General features: G+C 43.7%; 1 protein-coding gene across 1 annotated transcript in view; it reads left to right on the top strand.

Moving 5' to 3' along the window:
- Nucleotides 1–2,609: 2,609 nt before the first annotated feature.
- phtm (cytochrome P450 enzyme phantom) overlaps nt 2,610–13,070 on the top strand; it is a 60,969-nt gene continuing 50,508 nt past the window's right edge. The window contains exons 1-2 of the mRNA XM_080278668.1: nt 2,610–2,747; nt 3,157–3,367. Of these exons, the coding sequence (XP_080134794.1) occupies nt 2,610–2,747; nt 3,157–3,367 (349 nt within the window). The remainder of the gene's footprint in view (nt 2,748–3,156; nt 3,368–13,070) is intronic.

Below are 13,070 nucleotides of genomic sequence, written 5' to 3'. Positions count from 1 at the left end.
GTATAATGATGATGATGATGATGACGATGGTGATGGTGATGATGATGATGATGATGATGATGATGATAATGATAACGATGATGACGATGATGATGATGATGAACTAAGCCTTGTTATTTCTAGGACTGTACTCCTTCCTTCCTCCTTCCTGCAATAAAATAGATAAATAAATAAAGATAGATAAATAAATAAAGATAGATAAATAAATAAATAAAGATACGAGCAAAAATGACCGTAAGTGCGTTTGTGAATCTGGCTTAAGAAGAGCAAGGTATTTCAGGGAAGAAGGAGAATTATAAAGCTTCTTGGCCTTTAAGTTACGTTAATAATTCCTCCCTTACTCAATAAAGCCACTAAGCTCGTAAAAATAAAGCAAGATGGCGTAGCAACAAGGAAAAAAAGGAAAATGAACTAATCCCTGAAAATAAACCACTTAAAAGCAGCACTCTGTCGTAAGAAGTACCTAAGAATTTTCGTGAATACCGAGGAGAAGGAACTGGGGTTGGTCTGGTTGCCCGGGGAGGTATTCACGAAGAAACTTAATATATTTTTACGATAAATTTGATCTCCATTGCAGTACTTCGTTATTTAGAATTATTTTTACTAAACTGTCTTTTTCTCTTTAATATTTACACTGGTTTGGTTTCGATGGGTTGGGTTGGGATAAGTATATGTTCAAAATGTCTTACGCACCACTCATGCTTAGGGAAAGATTCTGAATACCGTACCAACTGACGTCAGGGAAACTCACACACACACACACACACACACACACACACACACACACACACACACACACACGCACACACGGACAGAAACGCACATACACACACACACACACCCAGGCGGACACGTACACCCAGTCTCCTTTGCTCAGTGGATTAGTAAACAACACACCAAAGATAGTGAACTTCGCTTTTATTATTTCCGGTTTGTGTTTACGCTTATCGTTGTTCAGCTCCTGTCAATAGTTATCCTTCTTCTACACTCCTTTCACTCTAACCTGGTCAAAAACTATCTCTTTCCCCTGGAGTGCTGAGCTGTGGCAGTAGATTAACAGTTGAAAATGATGCTATAGTCACGCTTTTCGATTGGTTTGCATCCCATCCTCTCTCTGTCGTTTCAATTTTAGTCCTGTCGAAGCAGTTACTCACACTAGTCACGAAGAAGTGCTATGGAAAGGACGAGGAGCCGTAGTATTGTTTTATTCTGCCTCTCAGTTAGGCATATAAGCTAGGAAAGGAAAAATAGTTTGTTTAAGGTGAACGAGTTTGGGAATTTCAATGTTTGGAAACGAGACATCAATGTCTGAAGTGTTAATTTTGGAAGTGGAAAATTGTATATATTATTTTTTCCCATTCTTATAATTAGACATTAAGTAATCAGCCACAATGGCCTTGTTGTGCTTTGTTGTAATTACTGAAGCCTATATCTGGAAATAACCGATATGGGATTACCTCTCCATATATCTTTTGAAATCCTATCTTAGCTTTTGAAATCTTATCGTTACTGCTTAGAATTTAGCGATATATCAATGGAATTTTGACACAAGCTTCCAAGCAACGTAAAAAGACTAATAGTAACAACAAGTTTTCATTACGCCTGCCCTGCATTACTCTTGCCATGCATCATTACTCTTGCCCTGTTGTTTATGTTGAGGCGGCTTGATCGAGCGTTTGGCAGCGGGGTAAACGGTGTAGATGTTGTCGTACGGACGTTTGAATGACAGTAGGAGGCTTCGTAGCAATTTTTCCTTGGTGATTTATTTTTGCCCATGACACTTTCACATTCTTCTCCTGGAACACATTTATATAGCTTTAATATCGACATGGTATCTATCAGTAATCTACAATAGAATACTTGAGGGTAGCCTAATGTACAGAATGAATTGCTTATGGAGAGGTGTTGAGAAATCACTAAACAATACACCCTCTCCCCCTCCCCCGCACCTACAGAGTCGCAACACATTTAGCTCATTCACTTGATCTTAACAGGCGAGAATACGAGAATAAAGAAATAGGTAAGGAAGAGGTGCTAAGTAACTACGAGTGTGAGAGGTGAATCAGTAAGGAAGAGGTGTTAGGGAGCTTCCTTAACCTGAGATGCAACGTCGTAAATGTTTCTTAAGATAACAGGAAACCCACGTGGATTAGCATTCAGTGTAGAGACACCAGAAGTTGCCATCACTACGACTGCTCACGTCTTGAACATGGATAAACAGGAGACTGCGATGAGGTGGAAAGTGGGCATCACTCTCTCTCTCTCTCTCTCTTTCTCTCTCTCTCTCTCTCTTTCTTTCTCTCTCTCTCTCTCTCTCTCTCTCTCTCTCTCTCCTTTTTACCCAAATTTTCCTCTATTGAAACGTAGATATGTGTTACAAAATTATCAAACACTTTCTCACATACCGCAGTGTAAATCTAGATAAGTGCAAGATAAAAAACAAAAAAAATAAACTGTTCCTTGCTTCCTAGACTGCCCAGCGATTTAGATATGAAATTACTCCATCAAACTGTTTATATTTTGTCGCTCTCAAACTGCCTGGGAATGAAGAAGGGATGGGAATGACTAAAACTGTTCTATCATTCCACATTCAGAACTGAGGTGTGGACATGGACGACCTGAGGGATGTGGTGTTGATGGTGGGTGGCTGGAAGGTGACGCTGGCTGTGCTGCTGTGCTGTGTGGTGCTGCTGTGGTGCTGGCGTGCTGCTAGAGGCCTTCCTCCTGGACCCTGCGGACTCCCTCTGGTACTACACGAGTCAGTTTAGTTTTGTCTAGTCACCGCTGAACTCCCTCATAAGTCAGCTGAGTCAGTAGATCAGTTCAGCCTTCAGTCTTCCTTACTCTACCCTTCTCAGTGGATCGTATGCCCTGTACACGTTTTTCATTGCCCGTTCCTGTTGTATAGAAGCAAGAAACCAGGAGACAGACACTCATTTATCTTTTCAGTGCAGTTAAGCCCGATCGCCTCACTTCTGTCTTACGCCGCCTGATTTAGTCTGCTAGGGGTCTGCGTCTGTATTAAAGGTGTTAGTGTGCTGTCTGTCTGTCTATTTATCTACCTACCTTTCTACCTACCTACCTACCCACCTTCTCTACCTACCTACCTTTCTACCTACCTACCTATCTACCTACTAATTTCGATGGTGGTTTCAGGTGGGATATTTGCCTTGGTTGGACCCCTCAGCACCGCACCTCACCCTGACGCGCCTGGTGGAAAGGTACGGCCGGGTGATGAGTCTGCGGATGGGCGGGGTGCTGGTGGTGGTGATGGCGGACCCTCAGATCGTCAGGGACACTCTCAGTAGCAAGCATACCTCCGGACGCGCCCCACTCTACCTCACCCACGGCATCATGAAGGGCTACGGTGAGTGGAGTGGAGTGTGGAGTGGAGTGGAGTGATGTGTGTTTGTAGTATGGACAAGATCACTCATGGTTATTCACAATCGTTCAATACTCCTCCAGAGCCAACTTGATCTGTCTGAGTTATCTTGATTGGAAAGTACTCTCTCTCTCTCTCTCTCTCCCTCTCTCTCTCTCTCTCTCTCTCTGGTCGATATTCAAGATACATAGTCAAGATTAGAATTTTTTTTTATCCTCCTTCCCCACGATAAGACTCCTTTGACTTCGACATTTTACTCATGAAGTTAATTCCTTCCATTTGAAATCGGGTGTTGTCAGATTCACCGTCCACTACAGAGGTGGAGATTGGACTGATGCTGCGTGTTGAATCTTGCATATCCCGGCGTTAGAACACGAGGGATGAGGTTTAAAATAGCTTACCCAGGGGATTTTACGCCAACTAAATCCTTCCTTTAATAACAGAATACAATCAAATATTCAACAATAGTCTTTGCAGGTTCGATAATCTTTTAAAATACAAGACCACGCGGGGTTTAAAGGCAGGCTCGTCTGGCTCGCGCACCATGGCGTTTAAAATCCAAAGTCGTTTACATCTCCCTTGCGTCGGTTTAAAGAGTCAGATACCACATTGCCACATATCGCGGTGTGTCGTGCAATTTACCTCACTGCATTGGTAAGATTTCTAAAAATTATTGGATTAGGCTTTGATAATTTATTTTTCCTGTACGACTCCTTGGGCAAAGATTTAACTCGAGAATCGAGAATTTAGACGGCCATTTGTCAGTGTTGAAAAAGCCAGTGACGGGGGCGGTAAGGATTACGATGGCGGTGCATTCACGGCTTCACGGCAGGGTTTTGAATAATATAGCCTTACTAGAGTGTATGGAAAGTGAAAAGCATTTTAAGAGGAAGGGAAGTACGTGGAAATGTTGTTTATATATTGCCCAGATGCGTGAATACCGTGAGAAGTGCTTTGTATCGCCGGTGTCAAGAGCGTGGATGTGCTTTTCAAACTAACCTGCCAATCTCTCCTCTCCCACCACTGTCGTCCCCTTAGATTCCGTAACACCTCCTTCTCTGCGATTTTGTCTTAATACCTGCTGATGTCTTGTGTGTTACTGAAAAACTGAGGTGATGTTGATATTTGAAAGATGTGAAATTAACATGATAATTATATAAACAGTGATTGTATGATGACTTCCAGCAAGTTGGATTATCCCGTGTTAATATAATGCTGATGAGAGAGAGAGAGAGAGAGAGAGAGCACAGCGTTGACGAAAGAAAAATATAAGAAAAAGACAAGGAAATTGAGTAATGCGCTAACGGTACAAATCAATTTATTTATAGAACTCGGGTCGTTATCAGATTGTAGGACATTATCAGGCTCTACATAACCACAATTAAAAAAAGGAGAATTAAAGGAGAAGCTAAGAATAATCAAGACACCAGCTAGTGGGAGAGATGTAAGTATAGTTTGATATGTTTAATGTTTTTGTATCTTGCTATTTTTTCTGTGATTTTGGGGCGGTTTCTGAAGTGTCACCAGATTTCTGTATTAAGAAAATTTGTACCCTTATTTGGCGAAGTTCTTGTGAAATGGTTGTTATAGTTATTGTTCATTTCACCTGGCATTTGGTGTGGTATCTGGCTTTCTTTTATAACTTCCTCTTCGTCTTCTTATTCTCCTCCTCCTCCTCCTCCATCGTCATCCTCTTCTTGATAACCCTTTTTCAGTTTACACCATTTTCTTTTTTTTTTACCCTCTTCTTGGTTTCCCTGTCTCTTAGTGTCCTCGTATATTCTGTTGTTTCTCGTATTGCCACCTAATTACTTCTTCAGTTCATAGTACTTCCTCAGCAGTAGCACTCAATCTGTAATTTGCCAAGTGTATGAGTTTCTAGTCCATTTTAAGTAGTTACCCATTAAATATTCGTTTTCTCTGATACATCAAAGAAGAAAACGTGAGGTTAAAAGGGATGACTGAGATATTCCGCCTTTAGATGCCAGAATGTCACTAGGTTGGGCCTGGTTAGTCAGTCGCACCCAAGGATTTTCACACGCAAGGGCTTATCACACCCTAGGGAGGCTCCTTGAGATGCTTTACCCTCCTAAGGATTATATACTCGTGTTGCTTCATCTATAGAAGTTTTTTTATATTTATTTTTTCCTTTTCATGTAAAAAAAAAAAAAGTCCCATACAGTGCTTTACTTAGAGAACTCTCGTGTGTGTGTTTTTTTTATTTATTTTTATTAAGATTATGTTATAGTTCTTTCATTTTAACCTGGCCCAAATTTTCGTCCTGTTGAGCTTATTTCTCGTAGCTCAGTGACAGAAAGACAATACTACGGCTCTGCATCCTTTCTCTAACACTTCTTCGTGACTAGCATCGTGTTGTAGTGTGCGATTATTGGTACTCCACAGCATTCAGTATGGAGAGATGTCAATTTTGGCCAGGTTAGAATGAAATGGGTATAATCTTAACGCATTGGCGCTAAATAAACACACACACACACACACACACGTAGTCACCTCTTACCCCTCGCGACGGTCAAAATGATTCAGTAGTACACAGTGCATGCTCTCTCTCTCTTTCTCTCTCTCTCTCTCTCTCTCTCTCTCTCTCTCTCTCTCTCTCTCTCATTAACGCTGTCCTTGAGCACCATATGTAGTGTTAATCAGGCTGGCTCCACAGATTCATGCACTTTAACACACACACACACACACTCTCTCTCTCTCTCTCTCTCCTCTTTTGTGTGTGGCTGTCTCTCTTCCGTGTCTCTCTCTCTCTCTCTTCCTTCTCTTCCATGCCTCTTTGTCTATTGTCTCTCTCCCCTCTGTTTTGTGCCTATCTCTTCCGCGTCTCTCTACCCTTTTTCTGAACCGCAACAAAGAGATTAACACTAGATTACGATGCCAGTCACGAAAACTGCTAAGGAAACAAGGAAGGACTGAAGAATTACCTTTTTCCGCTGTCTTAGGAAGTAGCAAAAAGGGCTATAATCTTGACCACCTTAAAATAATGTAATGTAGTCAACTTTAGCGCCAATTGCTCAACCATAGCTTTTCAGTTCATTTGTCTGCCCCCCCCCCCAACGCACACACCCTTCTCAGAGATGCAGGAGAGAAGGGGGGGGGGTGTGAGACGGAGGGATGGAGTGGAAAGGTACATGAGAGAGGGGGTGTGTGTGATGGAGGGATGGAGTGGAAGGGAATGTGAGAGAGAGGTGTTTTGAGTTGGAGAATGGACAAGCAAATGGCATGGGCAGGGTGACTTGGAGGCGATTTGCTTGTGGCCACCCCTTTCGGATGAAGGCATCTGGTAATAGGTAGATAGAGTTATGTGTATATTTATCCATCTATTGATTTATTTATTTACTTATTATTAGGCCCCTTGAAGGTGGTTAGAGAATAAGAGTGAGAAAATAAAGAGAGGAAGTAAGCAAATCAAGCGAGAATGACGTCATGGAGTTGTTAGAGGTTTAATTACTGCTTGTTAGCGTGGGTCCCGTTGCTGGTGTTGTTATACGCTGCAAGTCATCATTATTGTCAGTATTAGTATTATCATTATTATCTGCGTCACCACCACCACCACCACCACTGCCATCATCATCATCATCATTGTTATCATTATTATCATTATTATCTGTATCATCATCATCATCATCATCATCATCACCATCATCATCATCAATAGCATCACGACCACCATCATTACTATCATCATCATCATTATCACCACCACCACCACCACCATCACCATCACCACCACCACCACCACCATCATCATCATCATCATCATCATCATCATCATCATCATCATCACTAACCTGACTTCTCAACATCAACATATTTATTATTAGGTCATTCTTAACTCACTCTTCTTCCTCCTCTCTCTCTCTCTCTCTCTCTCTCTCTCTCTGTATCTCATCCTTCTTCCTGTTCAAACTATTCATCTCACTCTTCTCCTTCCTCGTTTCTCTCCGTCTCTTTCGTCTTCATCATCTCCCTCTGTTTAACTCATTCCTCTTCCCCTTATCTCAGCTCATCTCATTCTCCATAATCTTCTCCTCCCCTTCAGCCTTCCTCATCTCCTCCTCCGACCTTGATCTCCGTCCCTAGTAACCCAAATCCCCAAACAACGTCCATCTTGTCACTTTAATATGACATGCTTGCTTTACATCTCAGAAATTCCCCTCCAGTGTTTTTCCCTAGTTTTTTCATGAGTATGCCGACAGGGTAATTGGAGTAGAATGACCCTAATTAGAGTCGTAATTAGAGGTGGTGGAAAGGTCACTTGTGTGCTCATTAACGTAAGAAGTTCCTGGGTTGCTTACGTAATTGTTTGTGTTGAGGCTGTTTGTTTGGCGCGGGTGGATGTCTGTTGCTTATCATGGTTTGCTTCTTTTCTTCCTTACTTGTACTGTCCGCACACACACACACACACACACACACACACACACACACACACACACACACTCAAGTAACCACTGATTGCATGAACGAGCTTTTAGACTGATTTTGCGGTGCTGATGTTCTTGCGTGTGTGTGTGTGTGTGTTGGCATCCCAGGCACTTGTTACTGACCTTGGAGAAAATTCTATGCAATTATCAGGTTTAAGTCTGCGTGTTCTTTGCTTGGGCCTGCCAGGATGATGACGGTGGTGGTGGTGGTATATTGCGGTGGTGTGGTGGTGTGATGGTGGCGTGAGGACGGTGAGTGGTGATGTTGGTGGTGGTGTGAGGACGGTGACAGAGGTGATGTTGGTGCTGGTGGGGCGAGGATGGTGATAGCGGCATTATGGCGGTGTGGTGATGGTGTGTGCTGGTATGATGGTGGTGTTGATGATGTGTATTGTGGCGCTGGTGATGGTGTATTGTGGTACATATCCCCCCCCCCTGGCCCTACCACAGTCATAGTTTCACAGTTCTTCATTCATCAATAATTATTTTTCATTCATCTCCACAGCTAAAGGTAAACGCAGTCCACGGAGTTATTACCTAATTCTACCTTGTTTTTCAATACACGAAAATGTACTTGTATGATACGGGCGTCGAATTCTGTGTAGGTCTTTTGCTGTTAGGGTCCCTGCCATCTTTCCCCCAGATAGATAGATAGATAGATAGATAGAGATAGATAGAGAGAGAGAGAGAGAGAGGGTGATTATTATTAGTTTTTAAAGTCTGCGGAGCGAATATGTATGATAATGTTTTTGGCTGCGTCTGTTTGTCTGTGTGTGTGTCTGTCTGCCCTTGTGTCTGTTTGCTCCTGTGTGTGTCTGCCTGTGATTGTCTGCGTGTGTGTCTGCCGTGTCTGTCTGCCCGTGCATCTGTCTGCCCGTGTGTCTGTCTGCCCCTGCGTCTGTCTGCACCTTTGTCTGTCTGCCCGTGTGTCTATCTGCCCGTCTGCTCAGGCCTTTAGATGCCTTTTTTCTTAATTAGTTGCGATTAAGCAGTTCGGATTCGCGTATAGAGGTCAGGGGTCAAAGGTCAAGGTCACTGCATGGAAATGAAATCTACCCTAAGCGAGCGGTTAGCCCCCGTCACAGTAGGCATTCTCTTTTTACGAATATTTTCTAAGGTGACAGTCTGAGTAGATAGACAGATAGATTCACAGCCATAGACAGACAGACAGGCAAACATAGATAGATAGACAGACAGACGTAGATAGATAGACAGACAGGCAGAAAGACAGACAGACTCACAGTATAGAGAGAGACAGGAAGGCAGGCAGACAGACAGTTCAGGATAGGCAATAGATGGAGAAATACACAGACAGACAGACAGGCAGAGAGTTCCAGATAGATAAACAGCCCAAGATAGACAGTTCAGACGAGAGGGAGATGTAATCAGCGGAGACTTCTGGCCTAGGTTAAGTCAGAGGCGTGAAGACAGCCGCCAAGATGTAAACAAGTTGCAAGGCCTCACATTCTTGTCTGAGATGGCCGCTGGGGGGGGTCCTCTTCGCTTCTTCTTCTTCTACTTCTTCTTCCTGGTCCTCTTCCTTCTTTCTTTCTTCTTCTTCTTACCTCTTCCACCTTTCTTCTTCGATCCTATTCCTTCTTTCTTCTTCTTCTTCCTTTACTCTTCCTTCTTTCTTCTTATTCTTATTTTTTCTTTGTCGTCTTCGTCTTCTTCTTCCTCTTCTTCATCTTCCTTCTTCCTCTTTCTTCTTTTTTACTTTCTGTCGGACGCATGAGAGAGAGAGAGAGAGAGAGAGAGAGAGAGAGAGAGAGAGAGAGAGAGAGAGAGAGAGAGCATCCCAGACAACTCATTTATTTGCATGGAAGGTAAACAGCACAAGTGGGCACATGGCTCAGGTGTGGCGTGTTCTCACCTGCCCAGGATGCTTCGTTGCACCTCTTCCTTAGCGATTTATTCTACGTATATAACGATTCATCTGTACATCTTAACACTGACACAGGTTAAAAAAAAAAAAAAAAAAAAAAAAAAAAAAAAAGAACAGCAGGGGATGATGAACAGGGCAGAGGTATAGTCACGAAGAAGTGCAGGAGGTTATGGGCATGTCAGTTGGGGAATATAGTCACGAAGAAGTGCAAGGAAGTCACTACAATCCCCCCCCCCACAGACAGGTTCACCCCACCAGCCGCTTAACACATGGTCGGCGTCCTTGCTGAGGGCCACGCTGGGAGGCCACAAGGGTTCACAGTCTCCCTAGCACCTCTTCCTTAGCGATATATGCTGGGATATGACAGGTTAATATTCCTTTGTACTTTATTTATGGTGAGTATGACGATGTTGGAAGGATTTATAGAACATACAGTGGGAGAGTAAGGTGTAATAAGCAAAATGAATCGCTCAGGAAAAGTTGTTAGGGAGCCATGGTGAGTCCGGAGCAGAGCAGGTATCCACAGACGCATATTTACGATCGATCCAGTGTCGTAACTCCGATGACAGACGTAGGAAGGTGGTGGAAAGACTGGAAGGACAGGAACAGGCAGAACAGAAAAAAAGGGAAAAAGAAGTAGGACATGAAAGAAGGGGAGAAGAAGAAGGAGAAAAAGAGGAAGTGGAAGAAGAGGAAGAAGAAAGAAGGAAAGGAGAAATATAGAAAGAAAGAAGAATGAAGGTTACAGAATATCCGCAGACATCCGCTCAGCTAAGATGCGGATGCGGAAACGGATGTAAAAAATAAAATTGCGAATGCGAAACGGATGCGAACGTCAGCCACGGCCATCGCCAGCGTAATGTGTACTCCGGCAGCCACCGTGTAGTGCTGGATGGACGCCCCGCCAAATCTGCCCCTGCACTGGCTTCAGCTGGTCCTAGCCCCAGAGGGTCTTGGGGATGGATATTGTTTTCACTCGGTTTGTCTGTCTGTCTGTCAGCTAACAGCTTTACACGAAAACTACACGTGCGATTAGAGGTATGATGGGCTACGACCTTCTGATCACCTGATTAAATTTTGGGCCAATTTGGGCCAAGGCGAAGGCTGTAGGCCCAAAAAATATAGAGAAAAATCGTTTTTTCGCCAGAACTCCTTTCCAGTTCCTCATATCGCTATGAAACCAAAACCTAAAGGTGCATCTTTCCAATCTTCTTCCTACAACATGCCTCATTACATCAGGGGGTCATCCCCCAGTTAGCGGTAGGGGGGTCAGTGTCAGGTGGGTCGGGCCTAAAATTTCAAATGGGCATAAAATCCTTAATGTTCATCCGATTTACTCCAAATTTCATATGTGACATCTTTGACTGGATATCCTGTTGTGTTTATACATCAGCACTAAAATGACTGCCGAGGACGAATTTGCTGTGCCGTGGCACCGCTTCGTGTTATGCTTGAGTTCTGCAGCTTGTTCTGTTCTCGTTCCACCAGCCTGTTCCTGCTTCGTTCCGTACCCGGTACCAGTTTTGTAATCTGTTCAGTTCAGGTCTCTCTCTCTCTCTCTCTCTCTCTCTCTCTTAAATTAAAAAAAAAAAAAAAAAAACGAAGTATCCAGATCAATGGACGAAACATATTTCATTTAACCGTGACAAAAGGTGAAAAAAAAAAAGGTGTTGTATTTGCTAATGAAAAATAAAAAAAAAGATCCATTCCGCAGCGCCGGTACATAAACCCCCGTCCGCGCAGATACCTATTTCAGCGCAGGCAATCGATCTGTCTCAGGCGCAGTGCTATCTGGTGACGGCGCAAATCGGACGTATGCGCATGATACGTGTAAATCCATTTTCGATAAGGACAGCATCAGTCAGTGTTGAATATGGTTTGGGTTTGTCTGATTTTAGTTTTCATTTCGTGTGTGTGTGTGTGTGTGTGTGTGTGTGTGTGTGTGTGTGTGTGTGTGTGTGTGTGTGTGTTTGCTGCTATGCTTGTGTCTGTGCTTGCTTGCGCTAGTGTGTGTTTACCTGTGCCTATTTTGTGCTTGAGTCTGTGTGTGTGTGTGTGTGTGTGTGTGTGTGTGTGTGTGTGTGTGTGTGTGTGTGTGTGAAATTCGTCTTTTAAATCCTCATCCATATAGCCCCTTCTTCCTGTTCACAAGTCGATATTACTGTTCTGTACTGCACAAGGGCGAGGAAGAAGGAGCGATGTAATGTCTAGGTGTTTCATCGTCATGGGTGAGGTGAAGCAAGGTAAAGAAGGGTGACGTGAGGCTAGAGATGAGGTGAGAGGTGAGGTATGAGCTGGCAGACTATCCTAGAGGCGAGGTGGGGTGAGGTGGGGTGAGGTATGGGAGGGGTTGAGTGTGGTGGAGCCCCTGGTGCGGCCCCTCGCTCCTGACTGAGGGGGTTAGCACAAGACTGGTTCTCCTTGTCTACCCAACTTGCTTATTGTTATCGTCATTATTAACACGATTTTTTTTTACGGGGCCTCCCTGCAGTTGTCCATTAGGGCCGGCTTGGAGACCGGGATGAGTGGAGGACCGGGAGGAGAGGTGGCCCAGTGGTAGAGGAGTGGACTGTTGATTGTAAGAGTGTGTGAGGGTTCTCTGCTTGGCGATTCAGTGTTCCAACCATGCCTCGTCTTTCCCAGGAGTCACTTTCATTTCCCCCCTCCCTTTCCCTCGCATTTTCCCCTCCCTCTCACCGTATTTCCCACTCCCTAAGCCCTCCGTCTCCCCTCATTTTCCCCTCACGTGGCTCAGGGGCCCCAAGGCAGGTGCGGGAACAGGTAGACGGGCTTATGCATAACAAACCTTAACTCCTTATTATTTTTATGCTTTTTACTTTTTTTTTAATGCTCTCTCTCTCTTTCTCTCTCTCTCTCTGTTTTTTCCCTTCCCTTGTCATCTGTTAATTCTCTCATATATATCTTCTTTTCTGTGACCACCATCATATTCTAGCGTTAATCTATTGTTATAACTGAGCATTGGAGGTAGGGAGAGGGGAATTTTAGGCCAAGTTAGAGTGAAAAGAGTACTGGCAACTGTAATAGGGATGACAATTTTAGGCCAAGTTAGAATGAAAAGGGTACTGGTAACTAACAGAGATGGTAATTTTAGTCCAAGTTAGAGTGAAAAGAGTATTGGCGACTCTGAAAGTATCCCATGCGTTGCCGTTCAAAGATCATTCCTGCTCTATATAACGAGCCTATACCTGGCCGGGACAAGAGGCATCGCAGGTGTAAACAGGTGTAAACAGGTGTAAACTGGTGTAGACAGGTGTAAACAGGTGTGAACAGGTGTAAAAAGGTGTAAACAGGTGTAGACAGGTGTAAATAGATGCATCTGTAAAGAAAGGACCACAGGGCA

This window comes from Coenobita brevimanus, chromosome 8, assembly GCF_032717465.1.
Source record: "Coenobita brevimanus isolate Jiangsu-jjx chromosome 8, ASM3271746v2, whole genome shotgun sequence".
NCBI lineage: Eukaryota > Metazoa > Arthropoda > Malacostraca > Decapoda > Coenobitidae > Coenobita > Coenobita brevimanus.
This window is presented reverse-complemented; position numbering and strand designations above follow the sequence as displayed.